The 15,843-nt window shown below is 44.6% G+C and overlaps 1 protein-coding gene across 1 annotated transcript in view; it reads right to left on the bottom strand.

Moving 5' to 3' along the window:
- Nucleotides 1-3,392: 3,392 nt before the first annotated feature.
- The window catches only part of ADAMTS2 (ADAM metallopeptidase with thrombospondin type 1 motif, 2), a 57,735-nt gene continuing 45,284 nt past the window's right edge, over nt 3,393-15,843 (bottom strand). The window contains exons 14-20 of the mRNA XM_010151728.1: nt 14,658-14,821; nt 13,344-13,503; nt 12,676-12,808; nt 10,578-10,785; nt 9,256-9,385; nt 8,172-8,261; nt 3,393-3,856 (exon numbers count right to left, since the gene is read on the bottom strand). Coding sequence (XP_010150030.1) covers nt 3,393-3,856; nt 8,172-8,261; nt 9,256-9,385; nt 10,578-10,785; nt 12,676-12,808; nt 13,344-13,503; nt 14,658-14,821 — 1,349 coding nt within the window. The remainder of the gene's footprint in view (nt 3,857-8,171; nt 8,262-9,255; nt 9,386-10,577; nt 10,786-12,675; nt 12,809-13,343; nt 13,504-14,657; nt 14,822-15,843) is intronic.

Genomic DNA, 15,843 nt, shown 5'->3' with positions numbered 1-15,843 from the left:
CAGGTCCCTAACGAACACCAGACCCAGCGTAGCACCACACCAGCCTTCTGGGAGGCTGCTCCTGCTCCAAGGTGCAGCAGAAGTTTCCACGTGATCTGGAAAAACGCTTTTGGTTCGATTGCGAAGTGACTCTCTCCGGAGAAAGAACAAAGCAGTCAAGGGTCTGAACTCCGACCCAGCTCTGCGAGTTCAGCCAGGGCGTCCGCGCCACGCGTGAGCCAGCGCACCCCAGCAAACGGCCCTTGTCCCACTACGGCCGTCCTGGCCCTGGGGAGACACAGCTGGAAATGCTCAGCACAGCCGCCCCGTCCTTCCGAAACGTCGGGTGTCCACGCGGGAACAGGCCTTCCCTCGTGCTGTTCGCAGAAAGGTCACTTGAAGGTGTACCCAATGAATTCCTGCCCCACTTGCTACCGGGCACAACTGGAAGTCCTTTGGACAGAAGAGGCTTTTGTAAGAGAGAATTTGGGCTGAGGGCACGTCCTCCTGTGGCATTTCCTCACGTTGCCTGCTTGCCTAAGCTAAGGAAGACCAGAAGCTATTAGATGGGTTATCTCAGGCCTCTGGAGGTCAGAGAAACGGGTGACCACAAAGTCCCAGAGACTGGGACTAGTACCATCCAGGCAGCAAACTTCTCTCTCCCCACCTACGTAATTCCAAGCCCCAATCCCTCTCTACCCTTGGCTTTGTGGGCATTTTCCCTAAATTTAGCATATGCTTCTAGGCTATGAAAAAGCTGGGGGTTGTGGTTTCTTTTTATTGTCCACAAAGCTAAAAGCAGGATAATAAGTTGGAGGGGAAAAGATTGGTTTCACGCTGACTGCATCTGTGTCAAGGAAATGTGGAAGACTCACTATGTCTACAGGCCGGGAGCCCAGCCTCAGCTTGCCTCTCCTGTGGCACAGCAGCTGGAGTGATGTTGATTTAGACACGTCTTCCTTGCTTATAAATAGCACGGGGGGGTGTTTCCCTGCAGTGCTCATTACTACACGGCTCTGTTTTGCACAGATGTGACCTGACCCTACGCCGTTACTAAAACTTGTCCTGCCTGTAGGCAGCCACAAATCCCTCGGCACAAAGCTCCTGGGTGTCCCTGCCCATGGCAGGGGGGTTGGAACTGGATGGGCTTTAAGGTCCCTTCCATCCCAAACCATGCTGTGATTCTATGACTTCACTGCAGGAAAACGCATGGTTAAAGAGTTAGAGTGAGACTCTGCTGTGCTCTTCTGCCCATGCCAAGTCCTGCCACTGCCCCACCCAACCGCTGCTCAGTGCTGCCAAACCGTGGAGCTTTAGGTTTACTTTTCAAAACCAAAATGCTTTGTTGCTTGTGCTGTCTGCTGCTTTCACATCTGCAGCTATGTCTGCTTGGCCCAGGAGATGTTTCCTAGCGCTCTGGACTTTTACCAGGCCTGTTACACTTCCTGGGCTTCATGGTCTTCAGTGTAATTCCCACCCCTGTACCACTGAGCGGCTCTGAAACACTCACCCGAGTGTATCACGCTCTGTAAGAAGGGACGCTCGATGCCATCACACTGGCTGAAAACATTCTGTCCTGCTTTGGCTACTATCTCTATGAAGTATTTCTTTTAAACCAGGTCTTGTTCAAAGACTTCTCCCCACAGTTCAGGCCCGAGCAGTGTTCCAGTGCTGCAGACAGCTGCTCCCGCAGGCTCTCACCTCTTTTCCAGCAGGACTGGCTTGTTCTGGAGAGGAGACTAGGCAGCTCGTTGAGCCGTGGTGGTCGAGGGCAGAAGGCAGGATTGCAGGAAGCCATATGGGGTTCACCTTGCAGTAGTTCTGAAGCTCTTTGCCAGTAGCTGTGCCACAGAAGAGCTCACCCGTTGCTGGGAACAGCACATTTCCAGTAATCCTGTGACTGCATATACAGCATTATTACTGCTGCTGCTTTAAACTAAGACCAGCTCAGGCTGGAGGATGAAATCTTACTTTCAGACTGGAAAATCTGAAGTAGGAGCCATCAGACCTACTTACTGGTAAAAGGATGATTTCAGCGAAGCCCTGGGCTCTGCAGGGGATTTACCAGCAAAGAGGAGACAAATGGAAAGAGTCCAAGCCAAGAGACAGGAGAAAAACTGCTCAGATGCCACCCGCAGCAGGAACCAGTCCATGCTCCCTACCTCTGCAGTGTTAGAGCCAAGGTGAATTCATCTTCTGATCTCCAACCAGGAATTCAAAATGACCTATGAAAACCGTGATGACCCTGAGGGGAAATGAAGTACTCAAAGGGTTGTCAGGTTACACATCTTAAAGTTTCTAGCAGACCTTGTACTGAGTACGTACGTACATGTGTGTGTACGGGTACATGGAAGGGCACAGCCAACAATTGTTCACTTTTGCACCAATAAAGCTGTCCTAAGGAAAGGAAGCTAATACAAAATTATTTCCTTTGAAATATCCTCATCCTATGGCCGAAAAAAACCGTTTTCTTAACAAAGCACCAAAGAAAAGGCAACAAGAATCCAGTCATCTTTAAGTTAAACAGTATGTGGATAGAAAAAAAATCAGACCGATTAAAAAAAAGCACCAACCAACAAAGATCACTGAGGCTGTTGCATTACAGGAACTTAAAAACTGTCAAAAATATGGATAATTGTAAACAGAAAGACTAGGATGTTGTCAGTCCAAGTTGGTTGGATACACCCTACTGTCTTGCATGTATTCAAAAGTTTAAGAGAATCCTTTGAAATTGTTTACAGAAATATGTAAATTACCATTTGCCAGGTTTTAATTTACACATAAATATATGGCTATAGAATTTTCTATCTATTTCCTTATGCAGTCCCGGTTAAGAAAGCTGTGTAAGCACATGCCTGGCTGTGACCACAGGAGCAGCTCTACCAAAATCAGCTAAACTTAGTCTGGCATGTCCTTAAGCACCTTCCTGAACCGGGGGCTGCGTTAGTGCCCGGGTTTATGCAATGCACAGAAGCATCACAGGGTTGCTGACCACCTGCTTGTCAGTGTTAAAGGGATTTACTGTGTCTTGGGACTGTTCTCCTCCATCCTAAGTGTAACTCCCGTTACGATTCCCAAGCAGTTTTACACAGGCATAGAAGACTTAAAAGAGCTCATACACAAGACACCTGCTAACCTGGCCTAGGTGTTACGGTTTGTTTGGGTTCAGTGGAACGCTGTAATGATATTGCACTAATACTCTACTGCACCCTGCAAACCTAGCCGTCAACGTCTTCAGATTAGCACTTACGAAACAATCTGTCATTTCCATTTATAGTAGGCTTGAGAATTTGGCATCTCTGCCATAGCACCACTTTGATTTTTCCCCATTTTTAGTCTCTACGACATGGGCAACACTATGATGTTGGTACATCTCTATAAGAGAAAAACGTTGTTTGTGCCCTATTTCCATTTTAGTTTATTTTCCTAAGAGTCTCTTTTTTCCTCTTCTCAGCAATCAGCTCCTGAATTCTTTGATTCCTTGTCTTTTCGTAAGGTATCCTCCTCCGTGTAATGATGTTGTGCTGCGGCACTTCGTTATCCAGCCCATCGATTTTATAGGGCACATCCACTGCGTTGATTTCTGGGTGCTCCTCGGTCGCGTTGGAAGGCGGTGCACGTGTTTTGGAAGCAAGAGGAGGGCTGGTGGCAGACTGTGTGCTGGACACTCCCCCGGGAGGACTGAGGGTTGTCAGGAGCTCCTCCTCAATGACATTATTCTTGTTTATGTTGGAATTGGTCACGTTGTCACCCTCTGTTACGTTGCTGTACAGATTACAGGACTTGCAACACAGCTTGTTGTAACCGGGAATGGAGCAGTAACGGGAGAGAACCTCCATGCGACAAAACATCGACTTGTCTCCTTGACAATGGTCTTCTGAAAGAGAAAAAGGGAACAGGTAAATAAAGAGCATCTTCACATTCAGCAGAAAAAGAAACATAGCTGAAGCTTGGGCAGTGGGCAGAGGGTTTGGTATCTGAAATGGGATGGGAAACTGGCAAATGAGCCTTCTATAAGCAGAAGCAAGCTTCATACCAAACCTAAAACCCAGCTCACGTCAAGGGATGCAAAAGCTGATCTGAACCGTTTGTACCAGCCTCATCTGTGCCGTAGACCGTAACACTGATTTTTTGGCTTCTCCTTCTGGAAGTGCTACCCTGAAGACTGTGCAGCCACCATGACCTGTGTTCCTGCCTTGGCTTAGAGTGCAAAACACGCTGATACTACTGTGGTGCTGCTACAGCTACATTAAACCCTCAGAAAGACATCAAGGTTTGTACTGAGAAACCCTTCCACGCCTCCCTTTGCTCCTTCTAATGTTTTTCTGCAATGAACATCAACTAACTGTGGTCAGGGGTAATTCATATTTATCTGGACTATCTCAAGAAAGCAAAGCCTTACTTTGATGCAGTGTGTAACTCGGAATGAACCCATCTCCCACTGGAGTGGTATTTCTGCCAGGTACCTCCATTCCAAAAACAGCAGCGTTGCCTGAGTGTGTCCCTCGCTCAAGAGAAAAGTGGTGCATTTAGCATAAAGCTTTTCTCCTCCTACAAGGGAGCTGATGCTCTCAGACCGACAAACTCCAGTGCGGTGGAGCCAAGCCAGTCCATTAATAACTGGGAGACTCAGTAACAAGACCCATTTTTTTGTGTCACTGACCGGAAAACTGTAATAGAAGAGAAAATGATAGGTTTTAAGCTGTCGATGGCTGTTATGACAACCTGCACTATAACAGAGGTTTTACAGCAGATCGTGATCTTGCTGCAATACAGGTGACAAAATGTAGGCTAAAGCATTAAAGGTGAATGGGTCAAACTGTATTACTGTCTGAGAACCATAAACAGAAGCCTACTCACAAATTACTCAAGCCCTTGTGATTTCTGCCCAGAGGAGGTAGGAGATCCTATGAATTGGCAGCGGATGGATGGTGAGGGGTTAGCAGGCTCCTTGGAAAAAAGCTACCTGTCTTCTGTCCTACATACACACTCTACAGCTCCAGACCGGAGTGATGGAGCTAGGAACTACCGGGAACAGCAGTGAAGGCAAAATCCCAACATGCAGCCCATGCTGAAAGAAAGAGGAGTCAGGGGGCTTGTAGGAGAGGAGAGGGCTGAGGAGAAAGGCAGACTGACCAACTCTTGGCATAATCAGTACCAAAATATTTTCTCTGTGTCCACAGCGCTGAGGCAGAGATGAAATCACTTCTGCCTCTCTCCCTGCTCTTACTACATCTCCACCTACTCTTACAGTAAAGAATGAGTAACTCCAATTACTCGCCTTTATTTACAGCACGCCGGATGGCAGACAGCGTGCTCAAGTCAGCGTGTTACTGGAGCTGTGTTTCACCATCCTGCTACGCACACTGACTTACCCTGCCAGCAACCTCACGGCAAGGCAGAGAGCCAGAGCAGACTCAGAGATATCGAGTGAACCCCGGGGGTGTAGGTGTCACCTCTTCACTCATCCTCAGTTAACCAAACAGGGCATTATAGGTGTTTAATTGGCAAACATATCAGTCTAAAACTCACAACTGTTGCTGCTGCTTTGAAACGCGAGTGCCAGCTGAGGAAGGAGGAAACACCTCCCCTGCACTGTATTTATGCCCCAGTTGCTGCGTTTGTTGCAGAAAAGCACCACGCTGGTGCCTATTTTCACGTGTCAATTCATTTTCATATTTTTCAAATGCTAAACTGAGATGCTGCTGGATAAAGAACAAGTCCTTCCTTAGCAACCTAAGAGCGCTACCTTGGTTCTGGAGACATTTTCAAGTCAGTCTTTAAGAGCTGGAACTGTTCATCTCTGCATGCACAACTCCGTGCAAAGGACTGCGTGTGTCCATACAGCTTTATACATATTTTTTACATACCAGGTAGAGTCCCCTTTGAACATTTTGCCTTGTGCTGCGTGACCTTAATGCAAGCTTCTCCAAACGGCTTGCAAAAGAAAAAAAGCCAACAGGTATAACATTTAAATGTAGTTTCAACAAGGCAGATGTGTTCTTGGCTTATTAAGAATCATTAAAAGCACCTTTAGAAAAATGCCTTTTTTTCCCTACCAAAAATACGTAACATCAAGCCTAAAAATACTTGAAAATAAAACTGCGTTATGTAATATGTTTAGTGACATCTGATAAATTATATAAAGAAACTCTGTAAGTTATGAGTGTCAGAACAAAATTTTTATCCTCTATCCAAACCAAAATATCCAGATTTGCTGAACTTTTATTTATTTTCACTTGCAGTATGCATGACAGACTGGAAGTATATCTTCAAAACATCAGTAAGAAAAAAATAAATCAGTTTCACAGTCACTTTGGTACACATTAGTCTCATAAAAAAATATTGAAAAGCAAACTGAATTGGCACATCTTTAATATTATGTTAAATACATACAAAACACTAATAAAATATCCCTGATAAACCAAAGTGCATATAGACATAGTGCACAATGCCCAGATACCTTATTGCACCATTCTCTATAGCCACCCATCTCTTGAAACATCACTAAACATTGTCTATTTAAAGGTAACAGTCATTAATATATTTAAACAGTTAAACACGAATTATTTTACATAACAGTATTCAGTGCCAGATACGTGTCTTTGCTTTTTCACCTTGTCATGTAAATTGTTAACATGTTTCAGGAAATTATCATATTAACAGCAAAATTTAAATATGTGATCACATGATAATGACAAGTTTGAAGTGCTACACTGTTGAAGACCCAAAGATTCAAAAATGCCACTTTTCCAAAGAATATGTTCAATGCAATAAGTTAGTAATTTGCTCCAAGACTGCAGTTTTAAAGTTGATAACGCTTCTACTATTGGTACTGACTGTCACAAACAGGTTTATGATTCGTGAATTCCGAATCTTCAACACAAACATGGAAGGTGAAGCAAGAATGCCAGTTAAATTCCAGTAAGTCAGGTCACTATCCTATCTCGATGAAGATACAGATATGCACGGTGCAAATCAACCTCAGATCAAATTTACTGCCTTCTAATCGTTATCATTCAAGTAAAAACACTCCGTATGAAGGTTAACTCAAGGTACCAGTGTACTGTTCATATTTAAAGCTGGATCTGGTAAATTAATGCCATTTACATTTCAACATTAAGGCATTTTTCTAAAATTCTTCTAAGCAAAAAAAAAAAGCAATAAAAATTGAGGTAATTCTGTAGTAGTTCACACTGTTATGTTTGCCAGTTGACACATCTATAGAGCATACACACACACGCACACACACAACCGACCAGTCAAGTCAGACATGCACATGGTGAAAAGAGACCCAAGATGGAATGAGTATAAACAGCTCCGTGCTGAGCAGCTGGAGACATCACAGTCGATGAAAACATCGTATTGCCTCCGCCAGGTTAAGGAAAACACCACCACGCAACCTTCAACGTGGACCTCGCCCCTTCGGCTTTCTTTCTCAAGTGAAAGTACGCCAAACCGGCAAAAACCGTGCGATGGGAAAAAACCGCAGCTTTTCATAAGGAAAAGTATTTCAAACCCTCACCAGGAGTTTGGCGAAAGCGGACGGCGTTGTAGCAGCGCAGAAAGTACAGACAGAAACTGAGCTTCTGCTTCCCGGTGAGCCCTCCACAGCTTACAGACACAAAGGTGAGGGTGAGGCATGAAAAATGAGCAGCAAGGGCGAGTAAAGCAACGGCACCGCAACGGAAAATGGAATGAATAGAGTCTTTCACTCAGACTACCCTGTCAGCGAACTGAAACGAGAGAGTTATGAGATTTAGGGGTTTTAGATAAAGGAGAACTCTAGCACTACAAGGTGTCATTATTGTGATGTGATCACATTCACAATAAGTTCTCAGTTTTGCCATCAAGCTGAACATCGTGAACCAGTTAGCGCCTTTTTTCACCATCACCAAGCAACAAGCAAACCAACCCCAGCTCCCTTTCGGAGGACTGCAACATACTGTGGAGATCCAACTTCACACATCCAACACTTCAAGACCTCCACCACCAGTGCTACTCAAGCTCCAGAGAAGAAAGACACCGAGCACCAAGTGCCTGGTGTGAAAAAAAGATTCAGCCCAAGATTTAAACTTGGCAAAGTCACGGGAACTTTCCGCATAGAGAGAAGAAGAGAGCAAAAGGCAAAGTCCACATTCGATGTGGCATGCATTTAAGGGCAAAGGCAGAGTTATAAATGGGTCTTTTACTTGAAGATATTTTCTGGATGGGGTAGTCTGGATCAGGTCTCGACAGCCATTGTATCATGTAGGTTTTCTTCGAAGGATCAGAAACATTTCCTTGAATAAAGGGGGGAAAAAAAAAGATGTTACTTAACGTCAGCGTTAAGTATTTGCCATGTCAGAAGTGGATGAGCTAAGAGGGTGAGCGGGCTCAAATGGTGAAGGAGCCCAGGGAAGGATTACGACCTGGCTCTACAGTTTTGGGCAGAGGCTGCTGTTTTGCCAGTTTGCTAGGAACTGGCCCCAGCACTTGAGCGGCGACACTGAAGGCAGCCTGGAGGCCACTTCTCCAGCAGTACTCCTCACAGCAGCGTTACGTCCTAAGATACATCCAGCCTAGTTTAGTTCTACTGCCTCTTTAAGATCTTTGTATTGGAGACCACAACTGGCAGCTTGGTTCTAATTAATTAGGAATCAAAAGCTACCCATCCAAAATAAATTTAAAAAAAGGAATTAATAATAGGGATAGGTAAAAGGATCTCACAAGTATCATTTGTAAACAGCTGAAAAGCTAACAAGTATAGAGGCATTACTGTCCTGGATTAAGTAAGAACACATTTATTACAGTTTAAAAAAACTGAGTTACAAAACCCCCAAAAATAACTTGTGCTTGACAGAACGGAAAAGAGACCTGGGATTGTCACTGGAGCTGGAGAAAGTAAAGAGGCATCTTTATACGTGATGCCCTTGGTTAGGCACAACCCTACAGCCTCCTGCCAAGCCCAGCTCACCTCAGAGGCACAGGCCCACCCAGGGCAGCTGCTGTCTGCTGGCTGGTTCCAGCCATCACTGCTGTGCTGAGGTCTGCCCCAGCCTCTCACGCTGTACTGGGGGCAAGCGGTGCTCCCCACCGTGAGAACAACCATGTGCCCAAGCAGCCCGCTGGCCACACAACAGCTCTATATTCGGAAAGTCTGCTCAAAACCAGGGAGAACTGGCACCCCAGGCAGACGTAGGACAAGTATAAATGCAAGTAAGGCATTTAAAATAAATGCAATCACTATGGGTTTTTTTCAGCAAGTAACATATGCTAGAGAAGACAAGCACTTACTTGGACACGGAGGTAGTCTGCAAATCCTTACGGTCTCGGGTTTATTTTCTTTACAAAGGCCGATAGCATTGTCCCTGGTCCGGCACAGGACCGGGCGATCCTGCGTGCCGTTGCCACAGCTGACAGAGCACTGAAAGGAGATGCACCGGTTAGACCCCAAGTCATCCTTTGGAAACAATGGATTAGAATTTAGGTTTTAAATAACTGCCCTTGATTTGAACCACCACAGTACCTACAGTAACTGAGCAAGAGGGAGAACCACCGCTTTTGGTGACATAGCAGTGTAACACTCCAAGAAAGAGCTTATGGTCTGAGCAACAAACAGCTGTAAATGTGAGGCATCTGGTCACAGCGTGCACCAGGAATGGCATTGCTTGTGACACCCATACAACCCAGTGAGGATAAAAACTGTTTGCATGACACAGTTCCAAAATAAACTGGTTTATCTCCAACTTCCTTCCAATTTAATGGAGAAATGCTGAGACAAACTGTAAGGATCTCGTGTATCAAAACTATACGAAGAATTTAATGTTGCAATGTTCTACTCAGATTTCTTTATAAAGGTTTGTAAATATGAATAGATGGCGCTTCTTTCTGCTCTAATAAATACTGGAGCAAGAAACAGTCTGTGCACAGGAGCACTGCATTTCTTGCTCGCACAATGAGTTAGCCAAAAAGCCAGGGATGGAAAGCATAAAATGCCCAGCTCCTGACACTTGTTCTGGGAGCAACTGAATCCAAGCAGTTCCTGAATAGGTTTACTATTTCCATAGTAAACTAGCTGAAAACTCTGTTCTTCGGCTTACAACCAGAACCTTAATGAGACTGAGCAGCTAAACCTGCTGAGGGCTTTAACAAAGTTGCTTACACCTTTGAATCTCCACAAGCGTTGGTGCCCAACTTCCTTAGGTGCCACTAATCAGAGTGTCTGAAGACTTTAAAGTCTTCCTCACTTGAAAGAAAATAAAAGAATTAATTGCCCTTCTCTCAGCTTAAGTCAACAGGTAGATGACTGTGAACAGAATAAAGAGCAAGTAGGGGTCAGGTTCCTGATGTTGCCATCTTATCTGGGTAGCTCACAGGGTCTGGATCATCCAGCAGCACCACAGGATGGCTTCACTGGCCATTTCACTACCAGGGCTGTTTCTCTCCATCTAACCCACTTTCTGTGGCATTAGTAGCAGTGGAAGCAATAAACTAATAGCTATACAGAGAGTGTATCGTGTTTATGTGTTTGAATGGAAAGCACAGAACGAATTCCAAGATTTTCTCCCCTGCGTTATAAGAAATTAGTTGCTTGAGACCTCCAGAAAGAGACTGACCTGTGACCAGGATCCGATTCTCCACTGCGCTGGGCAAAGCTCCCGGTTGCAAGGCCTCCTGCCTTCTGGACGGTCGTTGTTGCAGTACTTGGTATGAACAGACCGATTGGTGTTATCATGCAGGGGCTGGATACATCGGACAGATCGGACTTGATATCCTGTTTTCCCACAACTTTTGCTGCAAGGCTCCCAGTCTCCTGTAACCCATCTGGGGTAGTGAAAAGAGAGTAAGCTGAGTAAAAGCCTCTCTATGTGAAATTAGGTGAGTTCAAACCGTCTGTTGAACTGTAACTCTTCAACACCAGTTTAACAGGATGTTAGTACTGGTTCTGATATGGAAAAAGAAGATATGAAAACCCATAAGCAGTTACGGTGAGTTTTATTTGACTGTGTCCCTGAAAAATCAGTGACAAGACCCACATCTTTAAAATTACTCTCTCATTATCTCTAAGCATTATTCTTTGCTTCGCTTTATTTGCTTTGATTTTAAAAGTCTGCACACAAAAATCTGGCCGTTTCTATGTCAAAAGCCACCACCCAAAGGTGCTGCTGAGCTTCCCAGGTCTTGGCTCAAGAATTACACCTATGAATTGTAAGGAACAGCAAGAGCAAAAAGGACAGAGAGGACCAGAGGAAATTTATGTAGCCTACTGCAAGCTTGGTTATAGTCAAGTAAGTGAAGATACACAGCAGTCTATAAATATTTACAGAATGCAGAGAACTGCAAGAAGAAAATATTGTTCAATGTAAACAGTATTCATGGGATAAACTTAACCAAAAAATATCTGTAGTCAGAAGAAACATGCTGAGTTTGAAGCAACTGTTGTAAAGCATCCATAAAATCCTGGGTTTAGAAACAGTCAGGAAATAGCACGGGCACAAGGCAATAGGCCCGAGTTAAACAGAAAGTGAAGTGGCAATTTCACTCAACTTTCTCTGTGTAACCTGTTGAAATTACACAGCAGGGGAGGAAGGCAAGCACTGTGGAGCACAAAGCCATGAATCCTAAGGTGGTTTCTGAGACAAACACGATTTTTTTCCCAGCGGTGAAGAAGCAGCACATTAGTGCAGTGGGTGTCACAGACCTTCATGAAATCCCTTAAATAATTGGCTCTCCTATGTACAAGTGCGAAATGCTCCAATGCCATTCCATGGAAAGAGAGTTGACTGAAACATTCAGGAATCCAAGTACGATTTAGGATCCTGTTGAGTGTTTGTCGTACCTGGGTCCAATTATCTTTGCAGCTGAAAGAATACAGTCCTTTCCAGAGAGCCCGAGCTACAGTGAGGTCATCACTTCAGTTCCAGTAAATAAGCGTTAAACCCTGACCCATGCTGAGTTTATGGGGCACAGTTTCTTGACTTTTCTCTCTTCCAAATCTTTTTTGAAAGGAAGTTAGGAAATATTGTGTGGTATGTTCTACACATTTGCTGTGCTTCCTGGAATCTAGACTTGGTCCTCAGAGATAAAAGCTGGGATCAACATACTCCTTTGTTGTTGCAGTAGCAACATGAGGAATATATGAGCCCTACATGTGGCAGGAGTTACCTGCTGCCAGTCAAAAAAAGCTTCTGTGAAATGTGAATTAACATGTTCATAACACTTGATGGTGCACAGCGAAGATGAAGGTACAACAGCCATACCATGCTGTACCAGGGCAGCCACAGAAATCTAAGAGGCCAAATATTTTTCCCTGTGTTTAAATGTCCAAAACTATGCTGTGAACTTTAGGAAGATTTGGATTTGAGGCTGGATGACATTGCTTTTCTTATGTAGCACTCTGTAAATTTGTTCTTACACGGTTAATTCACACTGTGTAAAATCAACAGCTATAAATTGAATTTATGTCTATTTTTTATTGCCTCAAGATGGCCTGAACACAAATGTCTGGATCAGGACAGCACTGCTTTTCTAATCCAACTTTTTTCAGAAGTAATAGGAACCAGCAGTCCCAGAAACAGTGTATCTACAAGCATCTCATCCTCACAGCCCTGCCTTTTTGTAACGATGCATGGAGGACAAGCCCAAGTCACCTCTCAGGTGACAAGTGCCTATTGCAGCCGCCGCCGAGCAGTGCCGGTGTGCGGCGATGCTTACATGGGCTGGGAACACTCCTGGAGGTTGCACACTCTGCGGATGGGCTTGGGCTTTGGGATCGACTCGCAGTAACTCCGATGAACCATCTTGTGGTCTGTCTTCCTCCGGCAGCCGTACTTTGTGAACTGGTAGCCTGAAGAAAGACACTCCTCTTATTTTCAGTGCTGGTAGGTGTTACCCAGGACTCAGGTTTCCAACAAACTGCAAACACACTGTCAAAGGTTGTAGCTGGAACTACTGATGAACACACTACAAAAGGAACTGTAAATTGCGCTAAATTAACACTTATTTACGTAGATTTAGCACCCGGAATTGCTCATCCCCTTCACATTGCAAGTGCACGTCACAGGATGCAGATTTACTAAGGGCTGCCCCACAGCACCCTGAGGTTTGGCACTGTCATGCCTCAGAGACACTCATCCAAATCTTGCACATTTGTACAATTTTCCAATTTTCTAAAGATAAATCAGAAATGAGCCACCCCAGATCTGCTCCCAAAACCATTTTAGTCAGACTTCTAACTCCATTCGCTATTTATTTAATTATTTCTGAACCTAAATAAACCCCTCCATAGTCCTGGTCTCCCTAGTGTCTGATGGCAATGAATTCTACGCATCCTTCCAGTTTTCTCTTAATCCATTTTGAATGCTTCAGGGGTTTGTTTTTACCTCCTCCACAAGGTTTTGAACACTGGGACCACTTCTTCAAAGCCCATTCATGTGACACAGAGTCCTCTTCCAAAACATTATTGTTATCTACATTCAAGGAATCTTCATGGATCATGTACTTGTAAGTCAGAGATATCTTGGCACTACCGTGAGGAATCACCTAGTAAGCAAAACAGAGGGAAGGGAAAAAAGATTTGAAAGACTGATATCAGAAGCTATGAGACATGACGTGAAGCAGCCATCATCATGGCTCAGACAGAAAAACATCCCCGGAGGGATTTAAACCTTTTAGCTGCACTCAACACGTATTTTATTCCCTGATGAAAAAGTATCTCTATCCTTATGACACACAGTTTCTAAACTGCATGTTAAGAAAGACTGTTGTTGATTTAGACTAATTTTTCTTGCCAGTATTGGACTGACTTCACGATACTAAATTTTTTCCATATCCTGTCATAAAAGAAGGAAATGTACTAAAATGATAATGGATAGTTCCACAAAAAAGACAAGGCAAACTCAAATGCACAGATAACTGAAAGCAGTGAAGAAAATTGCTTATGCTTCTGATAAAACACGAATATATTTATGATAATCCTGGGAATTCTGTGAAGCTCGTTACTTAATCCTGACAGAAATATAAACTATTTAGGAAGAGTTGTTGCTATCACACTGCACTAAGAGAAATGCAGGAAAATGGAACTCAATGTGAATAAAGTACAAAATATTGGTCCTCTGAAAACATAATATTTATTCCTCCTTTGACATTCAGCTGGTGTAGATCAAGACATTACAGCTGCTGTCGGAGGGGTCCCAGATGAACCTACCCCTACTCATTGCAGTCTATCGTTTGCCAGTTTGCAGTGGAAATAGAATATTGTCGCGTGGGTTTGGGAACTGCAGAACTGGCTGTGCCCTGGCAAAGGGAGCCTGGAAGCACAAGAATCCTGCATCTGCCTTTGCAGGATACATTTTCAACATATGGACAGGAGGAGGAGCTGTTAGATCTATCTGACAGGAACCATTCTGACCTTTTGTAACTAATGCTCAAGTCAGATATGATAAATGGCCATTCACTAGGCCATCTACAGGGCATAATCGTGAGGGTCGGCTGCTCAACACATAACCCCGAGTTCTAAGAACTCTGGTACAGAGCAGTGAATTAGGAGAAAGGAATTAAAATACATTTTCTATTGTCTTATAGTTGAAGCAGATGTCTTGTAACTCACAAGAGGAATCTAAACTATATTATAGCACATTATGGCTCTTTAACCCTGAACGCTGTGTTCTGTGCAAGATGGTTTCCGTTTGACTTACCAGAATAACTATTCCATGACGCAGCGGCCCCATGGTCTGCACAGTTTCTCTGTCATCATCATTCCGATATTCCCACTCCACACCCATGTCAATAAATACTTTAGAGTCTGGCACATAGTTGTCTTCGCTTAGAATGAATTTCCCCGTTTCACGATTTTTAATTGCTAGAACAACATAAGAACAGTGAGTACGAGAGGTTCGCTTCTCACCTCGAGTTTTGTTCTGCTCTCATCCCAGCGGCAGAAGCAGAAAAGGCCATTTTCCCTCTGTTCTCTCCCAGCTTTGGAAACACCTTTTCAGGTGTTTCACTGAACTGCCAATGCTTTCCTGCTCAGCTCCAGAAACATCAATTGTCCTTTTTTTTTTTCCCTTTTTCACAGCCTGCCTTGCCAGAGAAATGAGGCCAGCGCGACTGCACCGCGTGCGTCCGTCTGCCTGCTCCCGACCAACAGCTTCTGAATCCACTAGCCAAATCCAAGCCAATTGGAAGCTGGTGGGGGTCCCACAGCTACTCAGCACTTTCACATGTTGTAAGGCAGCTCAGAGGGCTGTTAGTGCTCCATGAGAGAAAGGCTACTGGGCTAAGCCCCGGTGGGTCCCCGCAGAGAGGGAGAGATGCTAGAGACTGTATTAATTCTCCGTCTCAGATCCAGCCCTGACACCGACAGCCCTGCTTAAGGTTCTGCTGCTTCACAGGCGCCTGCCATTGCACACAGCGCCCGAGTCCTCTGGTTCCCACTAGCATCAACACTCCCATCCTGGAGAGACTTTAGCCACCTCTGTATTAGGAACCTTTAGTTTTCTCCTGAAATGGAAAATTTGCTCTGCTCATTAGAAGAAGCAGGAATCGTTATTTAACACCAGATTGTAACTCGCTTCTCTCTAGCAGCTACCTGAGCATCCTACTCCCTCAGCACTGGCCTCGGCAGGGAGCAAGCTGTTTGTGTCCCCCGGGTATCGCCTACCCACACCAAAAGAACCACCTTGTCTGGATCGGCGAGCAATCGCTCTCCCGATCCGGGGACCAGGCTACACTGAGCCGCACGGGAAAGGTTCGCTGGTGAGAAGCTGGAATGACTCACAACACAATTAGCAGGCCATTCACTGTGGATCTACTTCCAATTAATAACAGGCACTGTTGACACTGCTTCGCATTGATTACAGGGCACTGCGAGGAGCGGATTTC

Source organism: Eurypyga helias, unplaced genomic scaffold (genome assembly GCF_000690775.1).
Source record: "Eurypyga helias isolate BGI_N326 unplaced genomic scaffold, ASM69077v1 scaffold5840, whole genome shotgun sequence".
In the NCBI taxonomy this organism is placed as follows: Eukaryota; Metazoa; Chordata; class Aves; order Eurypygiformes; family Eurypygidae; genus Eurypyga; species Eurypyga helias.
This window is presented reverse-complemented; position numbering and strand designations above follow the sequence as displayed.